General features: G+C 36.6%; 1 protein-coding gene across 1 annotated transcript in view; it reads right to left on the bottom strand.

Annotated features, from left to right (window-relative positions):
* The window catches only part of RAB2A (RAB2A, member RAS oncogene family), a 78079-nt gene that overhangs the window by 18744 nt on the left and 32715 nt on the right, over positions 1 to 26620 (bottom strand). The window contains exons 3-6 of the mRNA XM_080646195.1: positions 24464 to 24531; positions 15713 to 15795; positions 15191 to 15283; positions 7347 to 7458 (exon numbers count right to left, since the gene is read on the bottom strand). Coding sequence (XP_080502321.1) covers positions 7347 to 7458; positions 15191 to 15283; positions 15713 to 15795; positions 24464 to 24531 — 356 coding nt within the window. The remainder of the gene's footprint in view (positions 1 to 7346; positions 7459 to 15190; positions 15284 to 15712; positions 15796 to 24463; positions 24532 to 26620) is intronic.

The following is a 26620-nucleotide window of genomic DNA, read 5'->3' as shown; positions in this document are numbered from 1 at the left end:
GGGGGCGACCAGGCCTGCAGGGAAGGGCAGTTGTGGGGGGGGGGGGGGGGCGGGACCCAGGCCTGCAGGGGAGAGCAGTTGGGCATCAATCAGGCTGGCAGGGGAGTGGTTAGGGGGTGATGGGCAGCCACCCCAGGCTGCTGGCGAGCGGGCTGAACTGCTGACCTCTGGGGGAGAGAGAGGCTTGGCTGCTGGTGAGGCCCAGAGAGAGAAGCTTTTCGTCATGCTGAGATATCAGCATGAAAAGGTTTTCAGGTCGAAAACCTAAGACATTTTTTCTATGAACAACTTGGTTGAGAACCGAGGTTTGACTGTATTTGTCTTGTAGTCTGTAACTTTGCTGAACCCACTTTTCACAGTGTGTGTGTGTGTGTGTGTGTGTGTTTGAATTCCTTGGGTTTTTCTATAGAGCCAATCATATCATACACAAGCAGATACAGTTTTATCTCTTCCTTTCTGAGTTGTGTGCCTTTATTAAGTTGCTTTATTGCACTGGCTAGGACTTCCACCAATATGTTAAATGAATGGTGAGAGAGCAGACATTCTAGTCTTGTTCCTGATCTTAAGGCTAAAGCATTCAGTCTTTCGCCATTAAGTATAATGTCAGCTGTAGATTTCTTGTAGATGCTCTTTAAGAAGCTGAGAAAGTCCTTTTCAATCCCCCGCCCCCTTTTTGAGAATTTAAAAACATATGTGTTTAATTTTGTCAAATGCTTTTTCAGCACTGACTGCTTATAATGTGGTTTTCCTATTAAAATGGTGGATTATACAGACTGGCTTTTGAATACTGAATGAGCCTTGCATGTCTGGCACAAATTTCATTTGGCCATGATGTATATATTTTATGTACCTGTATATTATTTCATATATTGTTGAAATTCTATCTGCTTATATTTTGCTGAGAATTTTTGTTTATATATTAATAAAAGCTATCAGTCTGTACTTTGTTTTTTTGTACTTTCTTTGGTTTTGGTATCTGGGTAACATTAGCTTCATAAAATGAATTAATAAATGTTCTATCTCTTCTACTTTCTGGAAAAGTTAGTGTAGAATTGCTGCTCAATTTTTCTTTAAATGTTTGGTAAACTCCAGTGAAACTATCGGGGTCTAGAGATTTCTTCTGGGGAAATTTTAAAATTATTAATTCAATTTCCTTAATAGTTATATGACTATTCCAAATAATCTGTTTCACACTAGGTGAGTTTTGATAGTTTGTGGGGTTTTTTGGTCTATTTCATCTAATTTATCATATTTATGTATTATTCCTTTGATGCCTGCAGGGTCAGTAGCTGTATCTTGTTTTCTTCATGATAGTGGTAATATTCTTTCTTTGCCTCTTTGTCAGTTTTGTCAAAAATCTGTCAATTTTACTGGCCTTTAAAATCTAGCTTCTGCCCTAGCTAGTTTGGCTCAGTGGATAGAGTGTCAGCCTGCAGACTGAAGGGTCCCGGGTTCAATTCTGATCAAGGGCACATGCCCAGGGTTACGGGTTCGATCCCCAGAGTAAGGGGCTTGCAAGAGGAAGCCAATCAATGATTCTCTCTCACCACTGATGTTTTTCTCTCTCTCTCCCTCTCCCTTCCTCTTTAAAATCAACAAAAATATATTAAAAACAAAACAAAATAAAACCTAGCTTCTTTTTATTTTCTCTATTGCTTTCCTGTTTTTAATTTTGCCGATTTCTGCTCTTATCTTTATTATTTCCTGCCTTGTATTTGCTTTGGGTTCTTGACTTAGGAGCTAAGATTATTCATTGGAGACTTTTCTTCTTTCTAATGTATGCATTTAATGCTATAAATTTCCCTTTCTGAATATTGTGTTTCCCACAAATTCTGATACATTGTATTTTCATTAAGTTCAATGTTTTTAAAATTTCATTTGAGACTTCCCCTTTCACACCTATATTATTTAGAAGTGTACTGTCTAGTTTCTAAGTCTCTGGAAACTTTTCCAATTATCTGTTATTAATAACTGGAACCAAGAAAGCTGAAAAGAGAAATAGACAATATCATAATCATCATTAGAGACTGTCTTGGATTTCTAGTTTAATTCCACTGTCTAGTTTAATTCCATTGGTTCCATTGGTTCTTGCTTCACATATCTTTCAGCTCTTTTGTTTGGTGTATACAAATATAAGACTGCTAGATATAAGAATAAATATAAGAATCCTGATGAATTCTTCTTTTATTATATGTCTTACTGTCTCTGGCAATTTTCTTTTCTCTTAAGTCTACTTTATATTATACTACTACTCACTCCTGCTTTCTTTTGATTATTGTGCGATATGTCTTTTCCCATCATTTTATTTTCAACTTGCCTATACTGTTTATATTTGAAGTGAGTTTCTTGCAGACACCATGTTTTTTAATCCTCTTTGCCAATCTCTGTCTTTTGATTGTTGTAGTTAGATCATTTACATGTCATGTAATTATTACGGTTTACGTCTGCCATTTTATTTTTATTTGCTATTTTTTGGTTTTCCTCCCTGCCTTTCTGAGGAATAACTGAACATTTTTTAGAATTCTATATTAATTTATCTATTGTTTTTTAGTGTATCTCACTGAATATTTTAACTTGCTCCAGGTATTAAATTGTATACATAAAACTTATCACAATCATTATTTCTTTGAGTTCTTTCTCAGAAACATCTTCTTTCTCTCCTCTTTCTAGATTTCTGATAATACAATGTTAGAGCTTTTGTTATTGTGTTACGGGTCTCTGGGGTACTGTAAATTTTTCCATCTATTTTCTCTCTGTAGTTAGACTGAGTTGTTTCTATCATCCAGTTCACTATTTCTTTCTTTTAAAAAAAATGATGTTTTTATTGATTTCAGAGAGGAAGGAAGAGGGAGAGAGAGATAAAAAGATCAATGATGAAAGAGAATCATTGATCAGCTGCCTCTTGCATGCCCCTTACTGGGGATTGAGCCTGCAATCCAGGCACGTGCCCTTGACCACACTTGAACCCACGACCCTTCATTCTGTAGGCCGACGCTCTATCTACTGAGCCAAACCAACTCGTGCTGTACCTTTCATTTTGCTGATCTCGCCCATCGAGTTTTTAATTTCAGTTATTATATTTCCCAGTTTTAGAATTTCTATCTGGTTCTTCTTTCTACCTTGTATTTTTTTTTTCATGTGTTTCAAGCAAGCTTCTTCTTTTTTTTTTAAATATATTTTTATTGATTGCAGAGAGAAAGGGAGAGGGAGAGAGAGAGATAGAAACATCCATGATGAGAGAGAATCATGGATCGGCTGCCTCCTGCAGGCCCCCCACTGGGGATCAAGTCCGCAACCCTTGCATGTGCTCTTGACTGGAATCGAACCCGGGACCCCTCAGTCCGCAGGCTGACGCTCTATCCACTGAGCCAAACCGGCTAGCTCAAGCAAGCTTCTAATTGTTCGCTGAGGCACTGTTATAATGGTTGTCTAAAAACAAAATCTTTGTCAGATAATTCTAACATCTGTCATCTTCCTGTTGGCATCTGTTTACCTTTTTTCCTTTTTCATTTAGTTTGAGATCTTCCTGATTCTAGATGGGAAGAGTGACTTTTTATTGAAAACTTGACATTTGGAGTACTGTTTTATTAGCCTCTGGGTCTTTTTAAATCTATACTTTATATGGCTTCCTCTGACACTGCTCCCACAGGGAAATGATGAGCATGGAAGAACATCATTACAGTCAGCTGATAGTGAAAGCAGCACTCATTTTTTTTCTGTTTGGCTATAGAACGATATTCCTTTTTTAAAAAAAATATACATTTTTATTGATTTCAGAAAGAAAGGGAGAGAGATAGAAACATCAACGATGAGAGAGAATCATTGATTGGCTGCCTCCTGCACGCCCCCTATTGGGGATTTCAGGCATGTGCCTGGACCGGAATCGAACCTTGACCTCTTGGCTCATAGGTCGACACTCAACCACTGAGAGCCAGCCAGCTGGGCAGTAGACTGCTTTCCTAAAAGCTTTGTCTTGCTAGGCAGTGCCTTTCCTGGTCCTTTGGCTACAGAGTAAGCTTTCCGCTCCCCTGCACCTGTTAGCCTTCCTAGATCATCAGATTCTCTGGCACCCAATCTGAGACATATGAGGCAGAAAGAAAACCAAGGGGAACCACTGCTGTCTCATTTCTCAAGTCCCAAGATCTCTAACTGGTCACCTTTCTTCCCTCCACCTTTCCAAGTCTTCTTATAATTGTTTTGTATATAATGTTTAAAGTTTTAGTTGTACTTAGCAGGAGAAACAGGTGAAAGTAAGTCTACTCCTACTTTCCAGATGCAGAAGTCTCTGGTTACTATTTTCAAGTTCAATCAGTTCCTAAATTGTGTAAGGAGATTCAGGTTTGTTTGCACCCTTTTGTATAGTACATACAATGCCCACCATCTTCTTAACACTTGATCACAAAATATTTTCAGCTTTTAGGTAAAATTTCAGGAATGAGTTTATTATGTAATGCTTGTCTATGATTCCTTTAAAAATAGATTTATAAAGATTATTTCTGCCGAAACCGGTTTGGCTCAGTGGAAAGAGCGTCGGCCTGCGGACTGAAGGGTCCCAGGTTCGATTCCGGTCAAGGGCACGTACCTTGGTTGCGGGCACATCCCCAGTAGGAGGTGTGCAGGAGGCAGCTGATCGATGTTTCTCTCTCATCGATGTTTCTAGCTCTCTATCCCTCTCCTCTCTCTTCCTCTCTGTAAAAAATTAATAAAATATATTAAAAAAAAAAAAAAAAAAAGATTATTTCTGCCCAACCAGCATGGCTCAGTGGTTAGGCGTCAACCTATGAACCAGGAGGTCATGGTTCGATTTCTGGTCAGGGCACATACCTGAGTTGTGGGCTCCATCCCCAGTGGGGGGCGTGCAGGAGGCAGCCAATCGATTCTCTCTCATCATTGGTGTTTCTCTCTCTCCCCCTCTCCCTTCCTCTCTGAAATCAATAAAAATATATTAAAGAAAAAAAAAAGATTATTTCTTAAATTCTTAGCTTCTGAGGCAAATTAATTTACATGAATAAATAAAATGCTGTTCTCTCATGAGTATGAGGAATTCCTGCCCAGATCAAATTTAAACCATTATTTTTATTATTAACCATAGATATGGAATGTTTGTAACAAGTGCTGCCAAAACATTAATGGAATAACCAGATTTCCACAACTAACTGAAGTACAGTGTTCCTATGAAACCTTTCCTAAGCTGAAATGGCACAAAGTGAAGAGTATCATCCTCTACTTCCTTGAGAGTTCACATTATGTCACTTTGCTTTCACCAAAGACTTACATTAGTACAATAAAGCAAAGTGGTGTATTGGGAACTTTTGCAAGTGGAGGAGAGACCTGTATTTCATTTAAATGACAACAGTAATTTGCTACTTATAAATAAACACCTCCTATTACTTGTTAAGAGTAAGAGAAATGAACACAAAGGCATTAGAGATAGAACTAGAAATCTAGGATTACTTTCCAACTAGAGGCCCGGAGCATGAGATTTGTGCACTAAGGAGGGGGTCCCCCCTCAGCCCGGCCTGCACCCTCTCACAGTCCGGGAGACCCCCGCCTACCTGCTGCAGCGCTGCTGACAGCCAGGTAGCCAGGGCCTCCCTCTGTGGGACGATCGCTGATTGATCGCTCCGCCAGCCGGTGGCCTGACCTTCCCTGTGTGAGGCGATCATGGGGCGATGGCCGGGCCCCCAACCAATCGCATCGCACCTGCCTGGCGCCAGTGGGTGTCATAGCGTGGTCGTCCGGCTAGCCGTTCCGCTGTTCGATTTGCATATTACGCTTTATTATATATAGTTGACATCTTGTTATCTGACTCCATAGTATGGTACCATATTAAAATGCACACAATTTTCTGTGTGGTTTGCAAAATCAACAAGAAAATCCACTGTTAATAATCAATAAGGACATGTTTCATATTTCTTGAAACTCCCATAACATGTTGGCCCTATGATTTCAAATACAACACCTGTAATAAAGGAGTCCCTTTCTGAAGCAGGTAGGTTTACATGTTTATTATAAGTTAACAAAGTGATGGAACAGATTTCTCTCTGGATTTGCTGTATGAAGTGAGACATTGCTCTTGTATGTTATCAAGCTGAAATTATTGGCAATAACAGGTAAAGCATTAGTTGGTGCCTACGAGAAATGCAATAAGGACAATCAAGAGCATTTCATCAAGTATAGATAAGTATAATATCTTACCTAAGAAAGAATTCTTCAGTGAATACCAATGCTGTTCAATTACTATAGTCAATTTCTGGGTTCAAAGGTTAATTAGAAGAACTCCAAGTATCATTCTTAATAAATATTTACTCACTGTTTACTATGTCCAAGGCACAGTGCTAAGTGCTACCTATGACCTCATCCTCTACTATCCTAAGAACAATGAGATTCTTTAATCATTTGTTTTCTAGAATCCCTTCTGGCAGTTGCTTTTAACACATTGGGGACAGATCAAGAGAATTCTCGTGTTTTCTGTTCTAAGGCTTGTGGCCAATCATACCTTAAAAAGATATTAGCTTGTAAGAACATGTAATAAATAACTTCAAAATGCAATGGGTATTTAATTTTAAAGTATGCCTTTAACATTTATGTAAAACATTTTTGTACTCGTTCAATAGAAACTTATCTGGCCACTGGGTAAAGCTAGCAATAAAACTACTGGTCCTTAAGAGTCATACCCAAAAAGTAGAACTACAGCATTATTCTAGGCAAACTACTTATTTTTAGCCTCATTCCGACTTTTTCTAAAATAGAATGTAACAACATATATACCTTATAGAGGATTAACTGTCTACTCATCTATGTACACTATATTAACACCATATTCAGACATATACAGCATAAAGGAACATAATGTGTTCAGATAACTTCCAAAAGTTCAAGATGATTAATAGAAATAATTGAGATACTGCAAATTTTATCTATTAAAGATGGCAGAATTCCCATGCTTTGTATAATATTATATAGCAGTAATACTTTACCTATTTGATCAAAAGTGGCTATAAATAAGCTACAAATGTTCAGCATCTTGAAACATTTCCAAACTGCATTAGTGTCCTTTTTCCTCCTTCTCATGCAACATAAAAAAAGATTTTAGGGAAAATGTATATACAAAGATGTGTTAAAGCATTTTGGCTTTAAGAGAAGGCTCAGAATATAAGTCAAGAGTCTGATCTAAGATGAATGTTACAAGGCATTTCAAAGGAAAGAAATTTTCCCACTTTATGATATTAAAAGACTATCAGTGATTAAAAGCTTATGGAAGATACACTAATAAATATTAAAGTATATAAAACAAGTATATTAAGTAAAAAGATAATAAACATTTAAAAGGACCTCTTATTTACCTCTTCTACATTGGAAGCAGTCTTAGCAGAAGTTTCCATGAAGATAAGTCCATGTTCTCGTGCAAAAGCTTCACCTTCTTCTTTTTTTACTTCTCTTCTAGATTCTAAATCACTAAACACAGGAAAGAAAGCACCATGTTATTAATGAACACAGGACAAATAGAGGCATCTGTAGAAAATGCACCAAGAGTTTCAAAGTTGTACTGACCATTCTTTCAATTAATTTTTAATACATAATAAGCAACTGAATTATGCTGGGTATTATGAGGGTCAAAGTGTTTAGAAACACTGCTTAGTTTCAAAGAACTAATGATCAAACAGAAGATTCTGAATTACAGCCTATAATGCCAAAACTAAGAGAAGCCTAAAGGGAACATCTAGCCCAACACCCTGCCTTTGAGTATAGTGGATTCCCAAAGAAGGAACCATTTTACTCAAGTAATAATTTGAGAGAACAGAACTACACTAGTTTCTTCATCCTTCAGACAGACTGATTTTCTATGAATGTGATTAAAATAAGTCACACAATTCTCAGAAGCTAAAGGAAATTGCTTAATAAAATCCAAAGTACTAAGAAAATATATTAATTAGATTATTAATCCAAGTTGGCCTAATTCCCAGTAAAGCTGTTAATAGAAAAAGAGAAACAAAAGTCTAAGCTAGAAATCTGGGACAAAAGCATGGTATTCATTTTTATCATCCTGGAACTGTATTAGTAAGGCAGAGAGGGAAAGTAACAGTCTACTTCAAGTGTGTTCTACTGCAAAAATTTTAAAACTTCACTATTATAAAGTATTTTAAGCACACAGAAAAGTATAGAGAATAATATAATATCCATTTAGCCTACACAGTATTTTGATGGATTTATATCAGTTTTTCTGTTGAAAAATAAAATGAGTAGTCATACAGCTCAACTGCCTCCCGAGTGCCTGTCTGTTCCTGATCTTATTCTCTTCTCTCTTACCTCAAAGGTAACCAGCACTCTATATTTGGCATTTTCATTCTCAGGGTACTTTCATATTTATACTCACGTAAAGAAGGATTTTTTGTTTGTTTTTGTTTTTACATTTTTAAAAAAAATTTAGATGTAGTTATCATTCTACAACTTATTAATTTTGGTCAATATTATGTTTTTCAGATTTATATACATAATGTATATAGGTCTAGTTTCTTAATTTTTTACTGTTGTATTATATTCTATTGAATGAATGCAACAATTCATTTTTAATTCTATATTGACATAGTTATTTAAAATTTCATTTAATTCACCTGATGATCAGGGGACTGAGACACAAAGGGGTTAAGAAAACATCCAAGCCGAAACTGGTTTGGCTCAGTGGATAGAGCGTCGGCCTGCGGACTGAAGGGTCCCGGGTTCGATTCCGGTCAAGGGCATGTACCTTGGTTGCGGGCATATCCCCAGTGGGGAGTGTGCAGGAGGCAGCTGATCGATGTTTCTCTCTCATCGATGTTTCTAGCTCTCTATCCCTCTCCCTTCCTCTCTGTAAAATATCAATAAAATATATTAAAAAAAAAAAAAAAAAGAAAAGAAAACATCCAAGCTCACACTCTAGGAGAAGCTGGTAGTGATTCCATCCAGACCACTGTGCTATCTTATATTGCATCATTAAAACATTTTTTAATGATTACCTTTTCTGATAACCAATTATATTGAAGAACTTTTGTCAAATAAGGAAAAATACAAAGAAAAAAATTAGCCATAATTTACTTTCCCCACGTAATTAACATCTTGGTGAATATAATTCTATATAACTCATTTTGTTTGTCCCTACCGGAATATACTCGTATTCACTATTCATTGTAATTTGCTTTTTTCCCATTGACTACATTGTGGATCATTTTCCCATGTCATTTTTGCAGTCTTTTACAATATTATTTTTACTGAGTACACAGTAGAGATTGGCAGTATATTTTATGCAAATCTACACTACACAAGTTAGGAATAATACAAACAAAACAAAGATGTTAAAGTCTCATTCACCAAATGTTAAGCAATGTCAGTGTTTCAACTTTAGAAAATTCAGCAGGAACTTCATAACCTCAAAGCTGGCTGACTGGGCAAGCTGTCAATTATGTTTACAAAGTTGCCATATCAGTCACCTCCTTTCTGTGACTGAAACTTCTGTGGGTGATTCTGGTGACTATTTTGTATCCTTCACAAGTTGTTACACTTTAGAAATATTTCCTGATTTATTAAATGCCATCTAAGCATTCATTCAGTTTAACAAGTGCTGACAAAACACTCCTAAAAATCAGAAATGGAAGAAGACAATGTGTTGATGGAAGCAGAGAGGGAAGTGATGTAGCTTTAAGCCGAGGAATGTAGGCAGCCCTTAGTAGGAATGTAGTAGCCCTTAGTGTCTGGAGACAACAAATGGATTTCCCGCTAGTCTCCAGAGAGAAACAGCTTTTCTGACACCTTGATTTTAGCCCCAGAAAATTCATTTCAGACTTCTGACCTCCACAACTGTCAGATTATAAACTTGTGTTGTTTTAAGTCACACACACACACACACACCTGAAATGTTGGAAGGTGTGATATAAGATACTATAAAGGTAACAGCAAGTATAAAAGTGACCGTACTATAAAATATTAATGGTAAGATGAGAACTTAGAAAACAGGCAAATTAAGTTTGCAAATATAGCATTAAGTAGGCAAGGATAATTTATCCAACTATAATCTGAGGGCCTCCTGTGAGTCAAGACCCTTCCTGGATCCCAGAACAAATTACTCAACAAAACAGACAAAAATCCAACTCCCCCTGGACTCATGGAGCTTACAGTCTAGTACAGTGGTTGCCAACCTTTCGGGCCTCATGGACCACCAGTGGTCCGCGGACCACCAGTTGGCGACCGCTGCTCTAGTAGGAATGAAAAATTTGGGGGTGGGGAAGAAGTGACAGGGGATGGGGATACATACTTCTGAATTCAGCTCATTTATCTGATAATTATTCTTAAAGGAAAATTAGCTCTGAATTACACAAAACCTTCAGGAAAATACCTTTCCCTTACTACCCCCTTCCCCCATTTTATGCATATGCCATGTTTTACTGAAACAATCTCTTATTATGGGAATATTTAAAGTTATTCCCAGTTTTCCACTACCAGTATTTGATTATGTTTGCCTTTTGAAATGTTATCTTAGCAAAGAGGGTTAAGAACCTAGATGTTTGAAGAATTATTCAAAAAGGAAGCGACACTTAGCTATTCATGGTCTTCTTCTGTTTTATCATCCTACTTTGGTCAATTCCTCAGTTTTCCAGGCATAAAATCATATTGTCGTCTTTGACTTTTCATCTTCATCAGTCCCATTTAAGTTGCTTTTCATTACTTAAATTTTTCTTTCCTAAATCATTCTCTTACTGCCCACTTTTTGTTTAAGGTTTGTATGCTAATCCTTTAGCTATTAAAAACTTTCATCTTTGTAGATTTTACTTTCTATTTCTTGTGTAACCAATTTAAAATGCCACCGTAAGAAAAATCAGTGTTATCTGTCACTCTGACTAGGTCACTGCCCTTCTCAAATCTCTTCATTGGCTCCCTAGTGCTTAATGCATCTAATTCAAAAATTGCTTATTCCCTGTTTCCATGTCTACCCCAATTCATCTCATCTAATAATAATCACCTCATTTATCTCTGCTCACTCCCATTCACTCTTTGCATGTCATACATTCTTTTTTCCTTTCTTTTAGCTTCTTTCTTAAAATGACTTTCCATAGCTACTATATCCCTAATTGTATGGGCCACCCATCCATAGTCATTAGAAACACCTCTTGTATACACTATAAGCTCATCATGGGCAGCAACCAAACTTAAGCCACCCAACACGTTTCAGACACAGGAAAACACTGGAGATAAATACATAAAAATTCCCTTTCTTCTCCAAATATTCTCCTCTTATTATTTCACACATCACCACTGAATGACAGTATAAATACTTCCATATTACAAAGACTAAAACTTCCTTCCAACAATCTTAATCTTAAATGGTTTAGTGAGGCGACTTAAATGAGTAAAGGATAAGCAAGAAAGCCCTTGAGTGAAAGCCAAGATAATACATAGATCTAGTTAAAAAATAAAAAATTAGCCTTTTACAATGGAAGTATTGCTTAAGTAAATATTTTCTTTTAACAGCAAACCAGGATTTCTATTAAAACAATACTTTCTACAATCAAATCTATACAGTATACTGTTATTTGTTATCTTTCTTTTTAACAGCATAATTGACATAAAGGAAACTGTACCTTTAATATAGTTTGACATACGTATACTTATGAAGCCAGCAGCTTCCCCAATGTTTCCTCCTACCCCACTGTAATATATCCTCTCTTCTACCTGTACCCTAAGCAACTAATGGTCTGCTTTCTGCCACTATAGATTAGTCTGCATTTTCTAGAATTTATATAAATAGGATCACACACTAGGTCTTCTTTTTTATCTGTTTTTCACTCAGCATAATCATTTTGAGATTCATCTACTTTGTTGTACATACCAATAGCTCATTCTTCATTACTATGTGGTGTTCATTGTATGGCTTTATTCATTCACCAGATAATTAAAATGTGGGTTGTTTCCAGTTTTGGGCTGTTACAAATAAAGCTGCTATGAAAACTTGAGTATAATTTTTTGTGTGGACACATGAAACGTGTATATTGGGTAAAAACCTAGGAGTGAAATTGTTAGGTGATATGGCAGATGCATGTTTACTTTGTAAGGGAACTATCAAATTGTTTTAAAAGTTATATCACTTTATATTCCCACCAGCTGTATATGAGTTTCAGTGCCTTTACATCTTTGCTAACACTATGTCAATCTTTTTAATTTTAGCCATTTCAGTGAGTGTGCAATAGCATATCATTGAGGTTTTCATCTGCATTTCCCTCACGATTAGTAGTGTTAAGTATTTTTCATGTGCTTACTTGCCATCATCTGTATGTCTTCTTTGGTGACGTGCTAGTTCAGATCTTTTTAAAAACTGGGTTGTCTTTTCATTAACGAATTATAAGAATTCTACATTTATTCTAGATTCAAATCTTTTGTCAGATATATGTTCCACATATATTTTATCCTAGCTGATAGCTTGACTTTTCATTTTTGTAACTATCTTTGAGGAGAAATTTTAAATTTTGTTGAAGTATAATTTATTTTCCCCCCTCTTATGCCTTTTTTTTCTGTCCTATTTAAGAAATGTTTCACAATACTGGAGACACTAAAATTTTGTTTTCTTCTGGAATTTTTTTATACTTTTAGCTCTTACATTTAGGTCTATGACTTAATTTTTATATATGGTGTGAGGTAAGGGTCCAGTGTTCATTTCTGGCACATAGCTATTCAACTGTTACACCACCATTTGATGAAAAGATTAATTATCCTTTCCCCCACTGAACTGCCTTAGCACCTTAGTAAAAAAATTATTTGACCATATATGTATGGATCTATATCTGGACCTCTCCCTCTGTTTCACTGATTTGTCTATGTATACCATTATCAGACTAAACTGATTATAGTAGCATAATAAATCTTGAAATCAGTATTAGTGAAACCAGTGAATCCTCCAAATTTTATTTTCATATAAATTTCAAAACCAGTTTTGCTCAGTGGATAGAGCATCGGCCCACGGATTGAAGGGTCCTGGGTCAATTCCAGTCAAGGGCACTTATCTCAGTTGAAGGCTCGTTCCCCAACCCTAGTCGGGACATGTGCTAGAGGCAACCAATTGATGTGTATCCCTCACATCAATGTTTCTCTCTCTGTCTCTCCCTCTCCCTTCCACTCTCTCTAAAAATCAATGGAAAAATATCCTCAGGTGAGGAATAACAAAAAATAAAATGAAAATCAGCTTGTCTATTTCTACCTCCTAAAAAAAAGTCTGATGAATCTTAGGATTACAATCAGTCTTTAAATCAATCTTAAAAATATTTAGTTTTCTATCCACGAACACAGTCTCTCTCTCCATTTATTTAGTTGTTTTTTTTTCCTTAAGAACTCTAAAGATGCAGTCATCTAATATAGGAATTTTAGGAAGACTAAAGTAACTATAGCTTTGAATTGAGGAACCAAATAACTATGAAGAAAATAGTTTTTAAAAAATTATTTAGGAATCATTTATTTTTGGTTGGGATATAACTGACACATAATCGGTGTAAGTTTAAGTGGTACGATCTTATTGATTTGATACATTTACATAACAATATGATTACCAACATAACATTAACTAATACCTCCACCATGTCACACAATTATTTCATGCTGTGTTAAGAACATTTAAGATCTAGTCTCTTAGGATCTTTGAAGTATGTAATTGGTAACCACAATCACAATGCTGTGCATTAGATCTCCAGGACTCATTCATTTTCTAATTATAGGTTTGTACCCTTTGACCAACATCTCCCCAATCTGTTGATTTTGTTTACAATATTCTCTTATTATCCCTATAATATCTGAAGTATCTGTAGTAGTGGTATCTGTAGAAGATAAGCAGTTCCTGATATTGGTAATGTGTCTTTTTCATGATCAATATTATTTTATTTATCTTCTCAAGAACTAACTGTTGGTTTCATTGGTTTTCTTATTACCCCCTTTTTTTTCTTACCTTGGGTTTAATTTTTTCTTATCGTTTTAGTTTTTAGTCTTAAAGTGAAAGTTTAGGTTATTGATTTGAAACATTTTCCTAATGTAAGTATTTAGTTATAATCTCCCTTTAAGCACTGCTTTTACTGCATCCCACAAATTTTCAAAGATTGCAAAAGATGGAAAATAACTTCTGTAAAGCAGATAATATTGCAAATAATGTGGTTCGTAGAAATGCAGACTGTGCCTCTTGAAATATAATTATCATCCAATGGATATTGTTCAGTTTTTTATCCATCTGTAAAGTCATGTAGGCATTCCTTATTTGATTATAAATATGGTACTCTGTGTTCTCTTTTAAATAAACTTTAATATCTTACTGGTTCCCTTATTAATCAATGAGATAAATAAAAGCTTTGATGTGTTCATTATCATTTGAGAATCATGATTTTACCATTCTAAAATCATTATCGTTTAATACTATTTTATAAACCTAAAGAATGCATGAACTATGTCTAGCATTTCAGAAATACTAATTTCATTTTCTACTAAAATTAGTGGTAACTTTCCCACACTTGCAAATTTACAGAAACTACGGGAAAGAACGTTTTCCCATGTACTATCTTTTTAAATGTAAAGCACAAGGACATTTGTTGCAGATAATGCTCCCTAGAAATATAAAGTTTGGAAGAAAAAAAACAGTAATATGACACCAATATAAAGCCTTAGAGGTAAGTTTAAAAGTACTAATGTAATATCTACTAAACAATTTTAAAAGTATTTCGGGATTTTAAGAACAAAAGACTACTTGAAATAGTAATTTCCAACCAAGTTTATTTTCTGTATTTTAAAAACCAAATTATTTCACTCATATGTGGAATATAAAACTGAAATTCATACACACAGACAATAGATGGTGGTTACCAGAGGGAAGGGAGTGGGGGTAGGGGTAGTAAAGAGTAAAGGGGGCCAAATATATGGTGACGAAAGATGATTTGACATTGGGTGGTGGGCACACAATGCAATATCCAGATCATGTATCATAAAACGTACACTTGAAACTTATACAATATTAAACAATGTCACCTCATTTTAATTAAAAAATCTTAGGCTTTCCAAAATTTTATAATTTCAGAAACCACTAACTTACGTTTGGACAAATGTACAAGATAAGCACTTCAACAGTGATCACATAAACAACTACCCACAGTCTTCATAATTAATAAAAAAAGCTTTAAATTATTCCTTTTACCTTTTATTTCCAATAAGCATAATGACCATGTTGGAATTGGAATGCTGGCGGGCATCTTCTAACCAGGTTGTCAAGTGGTTGAATGTATCTCTCCTAAACATAAATGATAATTTTATTACTATTGTCAAAGGATTTCCCCACGCAGTGTACAATGAACACTTATTAAAGATAACTATTTTTAGCCACATCCACTTATGTAATGACAACAGGTTTCAAGTACGTATTTGCATTTAAAATCCAGTGATTACAGTTCAGTTTAGAAATTAAATGTAGTAGCACTTTATTAAATTTCAATATATAAATAATATTACCACACTGATCAACCTGAGGGTACTTTTTCATATAAGAAAATAATTTAGTTACAAATTTCTACATAAATTTCTATTTCTTTTAAGACATACAAGTTTAAAGGCAAATAGCCAGAGCATAAAGGCAAAGCTATACTTTTATTACTGGTAATGACATTTATTTAGAAAAATTCTTTGCATTGACCACTGAACTGAAAAATTTCTAAGTTCTCACCTTGTAATGTCATATACTAGTAAAGCCCCCGCTGCACCTCTGTAATATGACCTTGTGATGGAACGAAAGGACTCTTGCCCTGCCTGTGAGGAAAGAAAAGGTTGAGAATTTCCTTTAATAAACTGTCCTCTTCATTTCCTTATTATTCATATGTGGAATATGGGCAGGTAGGGAATGAGTACATAAAGGAAAAGAAGGAAACCTAACTTCACCAATCGTAGGAAAAAGTCACATGCTACTACTATTGCTCAAGTCAACCAGACAACCAGATGCACATGCAACCTCCCTACCCCCAAGACCTCTAAACCTCTTTTGGCAATCCCTGACAACCCAATTTACTGAATGGCTTCACAATACATGAATCATTATTAGAGCACAGAATGGACTCCTAGCAACTAAGCTCTGAAGACAAATTTGAAAGGAAGCAAATAACCCAGAGCCTCACATTTGAATTCAATAACCCACTCCCTGGGGCAGCTGTTGACACTAGAATAAATAAAGTCCATTGTAAATAAATGATGAATGACATCTTTACGCCCACCATCTGCTGGTATAAAGGTTGTTGGAAGGCCAAGGATGCAGATTTTATCAGTTATATCACAAACTGCAGTGAGCTTTCCAACAGTCATCAGATGGAATTCTTTGAGCAATCATTTTATTATGAAAAACAGAAAATGGTTCTGAATTTAATTTATATAATTTTTCTCCACACTTAATCAATTTTCTCTGTATTTGATATATAATGCTGTCAAAAGGCAACAGGATGTAAAAGTCATCTTTATATTCACTTGTGAAAACAGACTTCAGAGATTATGCAAAATTAGTTAATTTCTCTTTTACTGGTGGCACTCATGTTCTGATTTTCAAGAAAGGATGGTGAAGGATATGCCTATTTCCTTTAAGATTAAAATTGAGACAGTTCTTATAAAAAATACTTTTTCATTTTTAATCACTTTTCTACCTTTGAGAAAAATATGTAAATTAAGTAAACATAAAGCCAGTTTTCACAATTTTTTTGTATTCAAAACCTACTAACTTCTTGAAACATATTTATGTTTGCATGTTCTGAATTCTGATCTCCTAATGCAAATATTAAGCCCTTCTTACTCTCAGTAAGCACACAGTCAGCTCAAGTTCTGCCCTGTTCTAACCCTCAATACTTTGTAATTCCTTGTTCTTCTTGGCCCTCCCACCACACTCCCTCCTTCCCATGCCCCCACACCCAATGCCCAGCCCGGATCTGGCACACAACATTCAGACAAAGCCTGTTGAGTGAAAGAATGAATCCTGGTGTCATAGTGCATCCCACCTAAGTAAGTATACATGCCAGTATATCATAACATGCTAAGATTCAGTAAAATAACTTCTATGTGGAAACTAAAGATTAGACCCTCTCTTGGTAACTCATGAGCAATTCTGGCACTTAGAACAATGTCACGCTAAATTAGATACTGAGAAAGCCACATATAAAAGGGCTGTAAAAATAGCCAACTCAATTCACATAGATTGAGGTAAAAACACTAGATGTTACTAGTTGGAAGCATGAAATTAATTACAATTATGTTAATATAATTTATTGGGATGTATCTTTCAAAAAAGACATTTCCAATTCAAGTTCAAAATTGCAAGCATTATGGGAATTTCTCCTTTAATTGTTTAGCATAGAAAAACTATCTGTCATACCTAAACACTGAGTAAGGTGCAAGTCCTTTAAAACAATCTTGCTGGAACATTCTGCGGGATGAGTTAAAATAAATACGCTACTAGAGGAACACCACTACAGATCTAAAACTTCCGTGTTTACAGCCCAGATAAGAAATAGTAAAAGGGAAAATAGTTTAGGAAAAGGAGAAAAGCACACATCTACATACCATTCCCTATCCTCTCTAATTATTTTACCAAAAACAAACATGTTGCAATATGGAAATAACATATACACACCTTATACTGAATCCACTGAATCTGGACTTTGCCCACCATTATAAAAATCAAACAAAATGCAATTAACCACCCCCCCCCCCACATTCCAAGTGAGGACTATGAATGTCGAATGTATCTTAAAAATCTCTAATTACATAATAAGCAAAGACCAGTATTTAGGATAGTTTTCAAATTCTTGAGAGCTGACTTGTAGGAAAACACCCTACACTCTGGCCTAGTTAATGGCACTAGTAGCCGAAAAAGATTTTGCTCAAATAAGTGTTTTACTATGGCTTATCCTATATAATAAAAACTCTTAATATGCAAATTGACAAAACAGCGGAATGACTGGTCACTATGACGCACACTGACCACCAGGGGGCAGATGTTCAATGCAGGAGCTGCCCCCTGGTGGTCAGTGCGCTCCCACAGGGGGAGCGCCACTCAGCCAGAAGCTGGGCTCACAGCTGGTGAGTGCAGTGGTGGTGGCAGGAGCCTCTCCCACCTCTGCTGCAGGTGGGTGGTAAGAAGCAAGGGGTCCCGAACTGCGAGAGGGTGCAGGCCGGGCTGAGAGAACCCCCCCACCGAGTGCATGAATTTTGTGCACTGGTCCTCTAGTCCAACTATAAACAAACAACAGCTAACTGCATAAAGCTAGCCCAATGGTTAAGTAATCTAGTTTTAAAAAAAGCACTTACATAAACTTGTCCAAACTGTGATTGACCTATAGTATTTTAAATGAAAAAGAATGCCAACTTAGGAAATAGAGATTTTTTCCCCCTCTGCCTCAGATTTATTTGCACAATAAATGTACACAGGGGGACAACAGCTCCTTGCAGACAGCAGCCCAGGAGTCACACCAATCCTTCTATCCTCACATTGACAGACAGAGGCCTCTACTGTGGAGCCTTTGTGGGGGCCTGGGTACCTTTGGGCCTGGCGCTTGGTTTGAGCCTTGTCCTTGGTTGGGTGGCAGAGCCTGAGACCCTTGGCAACGTGGGCACGAGCACATTTTCCAAGCTTAGGGTGAGCAATGTAGGTAAGCTGGCTGAGCTTGCAGCTGCTGGGATCTTGGGTTTGACCTCCGTGGGCTTTACGAGGGCCTTGATAACCTTGGCAGGTGCACTCATGGCCTTGGTGTTGTTGGCCTGCATCTTCTTCAGGCCCTTCTTATTGTACTTGTTCCTTAGGAATTTGGGGTCTACACTCGTAAGAGATTATCTTTGTGGTCAGGGTTTCTTGATACCATTTCTGTGCCATTTTCTTTCGGGACTGGCTGTGCATGGTGTGGTTCTTGGACTTGGTCATATTGACACCGAAGCCCACTAGAGATGTTATTTTTATTGATTTCAGAGAGGAAGGGAGAGGAAGAGATAGAAAGAAACATCAATGATGAGAGAGAATCATTGATTGTCTGCCTCCTGCACGCCCCTACTGGGGACCAATCCCGCAACTTGGGGATGTGCCCTTGACCGAAACCAAACCCAGGACTCTACGGACCGCACGCACACCAGCTAGGGCGTGATATTATTTTTTGATCCCCTTCACAATAAAGTGTTGGGGTAAAGAGATTTTAGAAGCTTGAAACAGAACAGGATATAGAATTCTCTGTAGTAAGGGATTCCTAATGTAAGTTAAGGATGTAGAGAAAAATGTATTTAATGAGATGAGGATGACTAGGTAAGTGAATTGCATCAGAAAAACCTGGTGGTCAGAGTGGACAATACAGCTGCTGATTTCTATAAAACATCAGCAAAGATACCCAGATATCCACAAAGTATAATAGAGTAAATCAGCTTTGAGAGAGAATGGGTAAGTTCCATTTTTAGTAATGCTTAGGATTAAAATCAGTCATAAAACATTTGTGAAAAAGAAGCCTTATAGACCTTCATTTTTTTCATGTGAGGATTGCTAAGTCAAATAAACTTGCTTCGTTTCCCCATACCTTTAAAATTTACTTCCACTGCCACATAAAGATTCCCCCAAACTGGATTCCCCATGTGTCTGAGTCTTTCTGTTGATAACTTTCATAGTAACCAGGTTGGCAATTTAACTCTTCTTCCTCTCCTATTACCTCTATAACATACAACTTTACTCTCATTAAGCTACTGCTTAAAACTTTCTAAATACCCTGAAGTTCTTAGGAGTTGATCTCTATTTGTTTCTTCAAAATTTTATCCTGAGGATATTTTTTCCACTGATTTTTAGAGAGAGTAAAAGAGAAAGAGACAGAGAGATGGAAACATCGATACATCGGTGTGAGAGAAACACATCACTTGGCTGTCTTTGCCTTTGCACATGCCCCAACTAGAACTGGGGATCCAATCTGCAATCGAGGTACATGCCCTTGAATGGAATCAAACCCAGGACCCTTCGCAGGCTGACGCTCTTTCCACTGAGCAAATCGGGTAGAATCTTATCTTCTTAATCAATAAAAGGCTTGCTTACACAGCTACTTTTTTGTCTGATATTTGATCTATATTCTGATTTTTTTTTGCTTTTGTATGTTTATTTTTTTGACTGAAAAATCACCTATTCAATTTCTACTCCCTTTGATAACCAATTCAAGCCCCATTCTCTCACAAAGCTAGCAAGCTCGTCTACCACAGCCCATAGTTACCCTTTTCTCCTCACAAATTCAAAAGCACTTTCATGTAATCATTTAGTTCTAATACTACCAAATGGATAAAACCAACACACTGCTCAAATGCTTATCTGTTTTCCTCTTTGGTTCTTGAGGGATAGCCTAACAGAATAGTAAAGTATATTTATAGTAGGCACTAAAATGTTATCTTGATTGATCCCAAAGAGCAAATAAAGTTAGAAAATTAAGATCTGTGAGAATCAGTATTACAGTATTAACTCTTACTTTCACTGTTGGTCACTCATCTAACAATTCCAGTTATCAAACCCTAGCCAAGAACCAAAAAGAGGGGGAAAAAAAGGATTTCTAAACAGCCAAGTAAGTTGTCTAGTGCACAAGCATGAAATCTCAGGTACTTCACTAAACAGACTCAACTTAAAAATCTAGACCAGTGATCAAGGAACTGCTATCATCGAGGAAATTGCGAATTTCATGCATTGAGATCTACATGCAGGAACAAGACTTCTGTTTTGGACAACAGCGACATTAGTAAGAATCAAACTGACTTTTAGGCTGCCTCAGTGCCCATAGCAAAGGGCACTGAAAAGTCAACCAGGACTATAATTTTAGGCCTTTTAAGAGACTCTCCTATAGAAAGTCAAGTAGATCCTAAGAGAAACAGGGCTGTAAATAAGACTTAGAGGATGTGATTATCAACCTCTGATTCTTTTAATGCAGCCATTTAAGAGAAAATAGAGACCATAGGTGGGAAGTAAACAGCAGAGTAGACTGAAATGTCTAATACAGGGTCCCTGCGGTTGTTCAAGAAAAAGTTGATGAACAGCTGCAGAAGGAGGCAAAATAGTTGGGCCTCCCAAAGCCTCTCCACTCTGGGAGTTGGGGGGATGGGAGCAGATAGGAGCGACAGAGGCAGGATTGTTCCCAGTGCTTGGTTCCAGGCCCTTGCCCTATCCCCACTGAATTCTGGTCATCCATTCTTACTGCTTCATTGATACACAAAAATATTCATTTTTCGGGTGAGGCGCTGGGTATAAACGGACATATTTTATAAAGGACTGAAAAAATGTCTGTGATTTGCTGAAGAGGTATTTTTAGCACGTACATTTCACATGATTTTTTTACACAGTTTCACTAACTTTTATTTGAGGTAAAAAATATTTGTAAATATAAAATAAAAATATTTCTAGAGAAATTGAGTAGATATACAGACTTAAAACATCCACATTATAAATTTTGGGTGAGAATAAAATTTATGTGGAAGGTGAATGAAAAAGTGATAAAAAGCAAATGATTAGTAAGAATAGAAAAATGAGGTGGATAAAGGCTAGATGAGGGTCTAATAGTGAGAAGAGACTTCTTAAACCCTTCTGCCATGGGTAAATGAATAGGAATTGAGTGCAACTTACGTTCGTTCCTTCATTGACTTACTGTGGCAGAGATGAAGAATATCAACATCTGACTTCTGATAAAAGATACAAAGTGACAGAGGGCCAAGGGAGAGTGCTTTAAAGGAGGCAGTGATCCGTGTTATCACTGCTTCCAGCAAGGCCTCCGAGGCATCTGCTGATAGCTGGACTTAACTATTTTCAAAAGAAAGCATAGATGGTAGTTGTGGATATTTTAAAGGAAAATGCCTTACTTTTATTTTTGAAACTGGAAATGAATATACAATGGATGACAAATATATTAAGATACTGAAACTTAGTCATTGGGGGAAAAATCATTTCCTTAAAGCTGATACAATTAACCATAAGATTTAGCAAAAATTTCCCTAAAGGAATAGACATGATTCTTACTTAAAGTGTACCTTGCTATCCAGGGTATAACGAACTACAAAACAACAATATGGGAAACTGTTTCACTCAGATATAAACTAAGTGTGGAACCAACCTTAATATTTGTCAGATAACGTACATTAAAGAGTTTTAGAAGTCAGGTATGAAAGGAAGAAAACCAGTGACAATAAGAGAAAAGCCTATAAGGCAGACACTCAGAAAACAACTTTTAAAAGCAGTTTTTTTAAACATTCCTTAAATTCTGGAACAAGCCACTGGGTCCTAGCACCCTACAGGTGAAAGCCCTGGAATTCTTTGGGGGCTGGGTCATGATGTCTTCAAAGGCACCACCCTTTTAGACATAGGAAAGAAAACTACCCCTTAATTTTTCTGATATATAGCCTTAGGCAAGGGAAACAAAAGTAAACAATAAACAAATAGAACTACATCAATCTAAAAAGTTTTTGCACAGCAAAGGAAACCATCAGCAAATGAAAAGACAACCCACTGAATGGGAGAACATATTTGCCAATCAATATCCAAAACTTATAAAGAACTTATAAAACTCAACACCAGGAAGGTAAACAATCCAATTAAAAAATGGGTAAAGGACCTGAATAGACACTTCTACAAAGAGGACCTACAGATGGCCAATAGACATATGAAAAGATGCTCAATGTCACTAATCATCAGAGTTGCAAATTAAAACCACAACGAGATATCACATCACACCTGTCAGAATGACTATCATAAAAAAAATCAACAAACAACAAGTGCTGGCAAGGATGTGGAGAAAAGGGAACCTTTGTGCACTATTGGTGGGAATGCAGATTGGTGCAGCCATTATAGAAAGCAGCATGGAATTACCGCAAAAAATTAAAAATGGAACTACCTTCTGACCCTGCGATTCCACTTCCGTGAATATACCGGAAGAAACCCAAAACACTAATTCGAAAGAATATATGCATCCTTATGTTCATTGCAGCGTTATTTACAATAACCAAGATTTGGACAAGTCCAGTGTCCGTCAGTAAATGAGTAGATAAAAAAGCTGTGGTACACTTACACAATGAAATTGGACCAAAAAAAAAGGAAATCTTACCTTTTGTGACAGCATGGATAGACCTGGAGAGTATTATGCTAAGTGAAATAAGCCAATCAGAGAAAGACAAATACCTTAAGATTTCACTTACATGTGGAATCTAATGAACAAAATAAACTAACAAGCAAAATAGAAAACAGACTCACAGATACAGAGAACAACAGATGAACAGCTATCAGAGGAGAGAGGTTCTGGGTGAAAAAGGTCAAGGAGATTAAGCAAAGGAAAAAAACTTAAGACACAGACAACAGTATGGTGATTACCAGAGGGAAAAGGGGGCTTGGGAAGGTTAGAAGAGGGTAAAGAGAAGGATAAATGGTGATGAAAGGAGATGTGACCTGGGGTGGTGAAAACAATACAATATATAGATGGTGTATTATAAAACTGCACACCTGAAAATACGTAATTTTTAAAAATACATTTTTATTAATTTCAGAGAGGAAGGGAGGATAGAAACATCAATAATGAGAGAGAATCATTAATCAGCTGCCTCCTGCACACCCACTACTGGGGATCCAGCCCGCAACCTGGGCATGTGCCCTGACCTGGAATCGAACCATGACCTCCTGGTTCATAGGTCGATGCTCAACCACTGAGCCACACTAGCCGGGCATGAAATCTATATAATTTTATTAACCAATGTCACTCCAATAAATTCAATAAAAAGGTTTTTTAAAATTATATAGCAAGTAATAGGCAGTCAGTGAACGTAAATGATAGAATTAGGATTGAAAGCAAGGTGGCTTCAAGTGGTTGACACTAACTCAAACTTGTAAAATTAATACACTGTCAGATCAAGGCTCTACAGTGTTGGCATTCATATTTTACCTCACATGTGTATTTCAGACATGCTGCTTGTTTTTCTTAAAAACATATTTTCTGTAGTATTTATGTTTAGATCACAGCCTGAGCATTCATGTTCACCAACATCAAATAGCTGGGGTACACCTGTTGAAAATAGTGCATAAAAACTAATCTTGCCCTGGCCGGTGTGGCTTAGTGGGTTGAAAGATTGAGGGTTCAATTCCTAGTTAGGGCATGTATGGGAGGCAACCGATAGATGTTTCTCTCTGACATGGATGTTTCTCTTACTCTCTCTCTTTCCCCTTTCTTCCCCCCCCCCCCCCATCTTACCCTCTCTCTAAAATAAATACACATATTCTCAGGTGAGGATTTAAAAAAAAAAAAAGGAGAAAAACTAATCTTTCTGGTACTACATTTCATCTCATGGCTGTAGGGGTGTTTAACAAATCATAACAGGCATAAAATAACATGAAAACAAAATAAACACACAATGTACTTTTATAGAACTTTACTCAAGTCATATAATGTATTTTTGCTATACTTACTGTATCCCATATCTGAAGTTTTATTTGTTTCCCATCAATAGTTATCATTCGAGCACCAAACTCTACACCTGAATAGAGTAGAAAACGATTTGTTACATAATCTAGTGGGAATATATTTCACATTTAAGTATTAAAAAGAAAAAGACATTTAGTTGGAGGACATGCTATGCCAGGTGATATACAGATGAATTTTTACAAATACAGCTCCTATCCTTAGTAAACATATAAGCTAAGGAAGAGGTGCTAATAAGACATAAGCTGCCCTGGCCAGTTTGGCTCAGTGGATAGAGCGTTGGCCTGCGGGCTGAAGGATCCTGGGTTCGATTCCGATCAAGGGCATATGCCCGGGTTGCAGGCTCTATCCCCAGTAGGGGGTGTGCAGGAGGCAGCCAATCAATGATTCTCATCATAGATGTTTCCCTTCTCTCCTCTCTCTCCCCCACCCCCCCGCCTTTCTCTCTGAAATCAACAAAAACGTATTTTAAAAAAGAAAGACATAAGCTAAGGACATAATTAAAACACTGATGTTCGAGGCTAGTGTAGTCAAGACACCAACTGTCATCTTCATATTTCACAGGCTTTGTAATATAAAAACAACTGGATTTGAGATCAAGAACCACAGCCCTAACCGGTTTGGCCCAGTGGATAGAGCGTCGACCTGCGGACTGAAAGGTCCCAGGTTCGATCCCGGTCAAGGGCATGTACCTTGGTTGCGGGCACATCCCCAGTGGGGAGTGTGCAGGAGGCAGCTAAATCGATGTTTCTCTCATTGATGTTTCTAACTCTCTATCCCTCTCCCTCTCCCTTCCTCTCTGTAAAAAAATCAATAAAAAAAAAGAAAAAAAAAAAAAGAACCACAATTATTGCCATAGCTGGTTTGGCTCAGTGGATAGAGCGTCAGCCTGTGGACTGAAGGATCAGGTTCGATTCCAGTCAAGGGCACATACCCAGGTTACAGGCTCGATCCCCAGTAGGGGACGTGCAGGAGGCAGCCAATCAATGATTTCCATCATTGATGTTTCTATCTCTCTCTTCCTCTTCCTTCCTCTCTGAAATCAATAAAAATATATTTAAAAAAAACATAATTATTAGTAACGAATATTAAAATTTCTTAAAAACGATTGATGTCATATAAAAATCACTGAAAGGTACAGAAGAATTTCAACATCATAGACTTGGTTCCCAGTATGGGCTATCAACTAGGAAAGAAATCTCCAAATCTGTCCACTAGAGATAACCACTGTTAAAACATATTTCCAGACACTGCTCCATGAATATACACACAGAGTAAGTATACATTTTATGTAAATGGGAACATATAAATGGTGTTCTGCATTTGCTTTTCAGTCAATAATATGTCATAAGCTTTATTTCATGGCAAATATCTCTGCCACTAATAAATATATAAACTTTTCTGTGTACATTTTCAACTTATGATTATGATTTTAGGCAAATTGCAAGTGAAAGGGAATACAAACTTTACACTTACAAGTTTACTACTTTGGCCTTTCTCCTTGCATTTATCATCACGTTTGAAAGTACTCATTTAATCATCAAAAAGTAAGGAGAAAAAGAGGGGATGATTTCAGAACAGCAGTGTTTATTAAAATCCATTTCATTTTTAAATTTGAGTTATCAGATGTTAAAGTGTGTATACATTTTTTGGGGACACACTGTATATGTGTATATATATAGTTATATATATCCTGTTACGAGGTGAGAGGACACACAACACAACCATCATCAGCTTACCATTAATGACATAAAAATGAGAGGAGTTGAGGAAAAAAAGTGGTACAAATGTCCTAGGAAATATATTTAAAAGGAATGTTCTATGAAATATATTTAAAAGGAATGTACAAAAGTACAAAATACTATATATCACTAAGATATTTGACAAAATTGAAGCCTTTTCATGAATCTATTGTCATTAATGGGCTTTTAACCACAATAAAAAAAAAAGTGCATTGCTCCTTGAAATTCAAGATTTCTTTAATCTGCACTAGATGGTTTGGCTCAGTGGATAGAGCATCGGCCTGTGGACTGAAGGATTCTGGGTTTGATTCCAGTCAAGAGCACATGCCTGGGTTGCAGACTCAATCCCCAGTAGGGGGGTGCAGGAGGTAGCCAATCAGTGATTCTCTCTCATCATTGATG

The sequence above is a fragment of the Plecotus auritus genome (genome assembly GCF_963455305.1).
Source record: "Plecotus auritus genome assembly, chromosome: 11".
Lineage (NCBI taxonomy): Eukaryota > Metazoa > Chordata > Mammalia > Chiroptera > Vespertilionidae > Plecotus > Plecotus auritus.
This window is presented reverse-complemented; position numbering and strand designations above follow the sequence as displayed.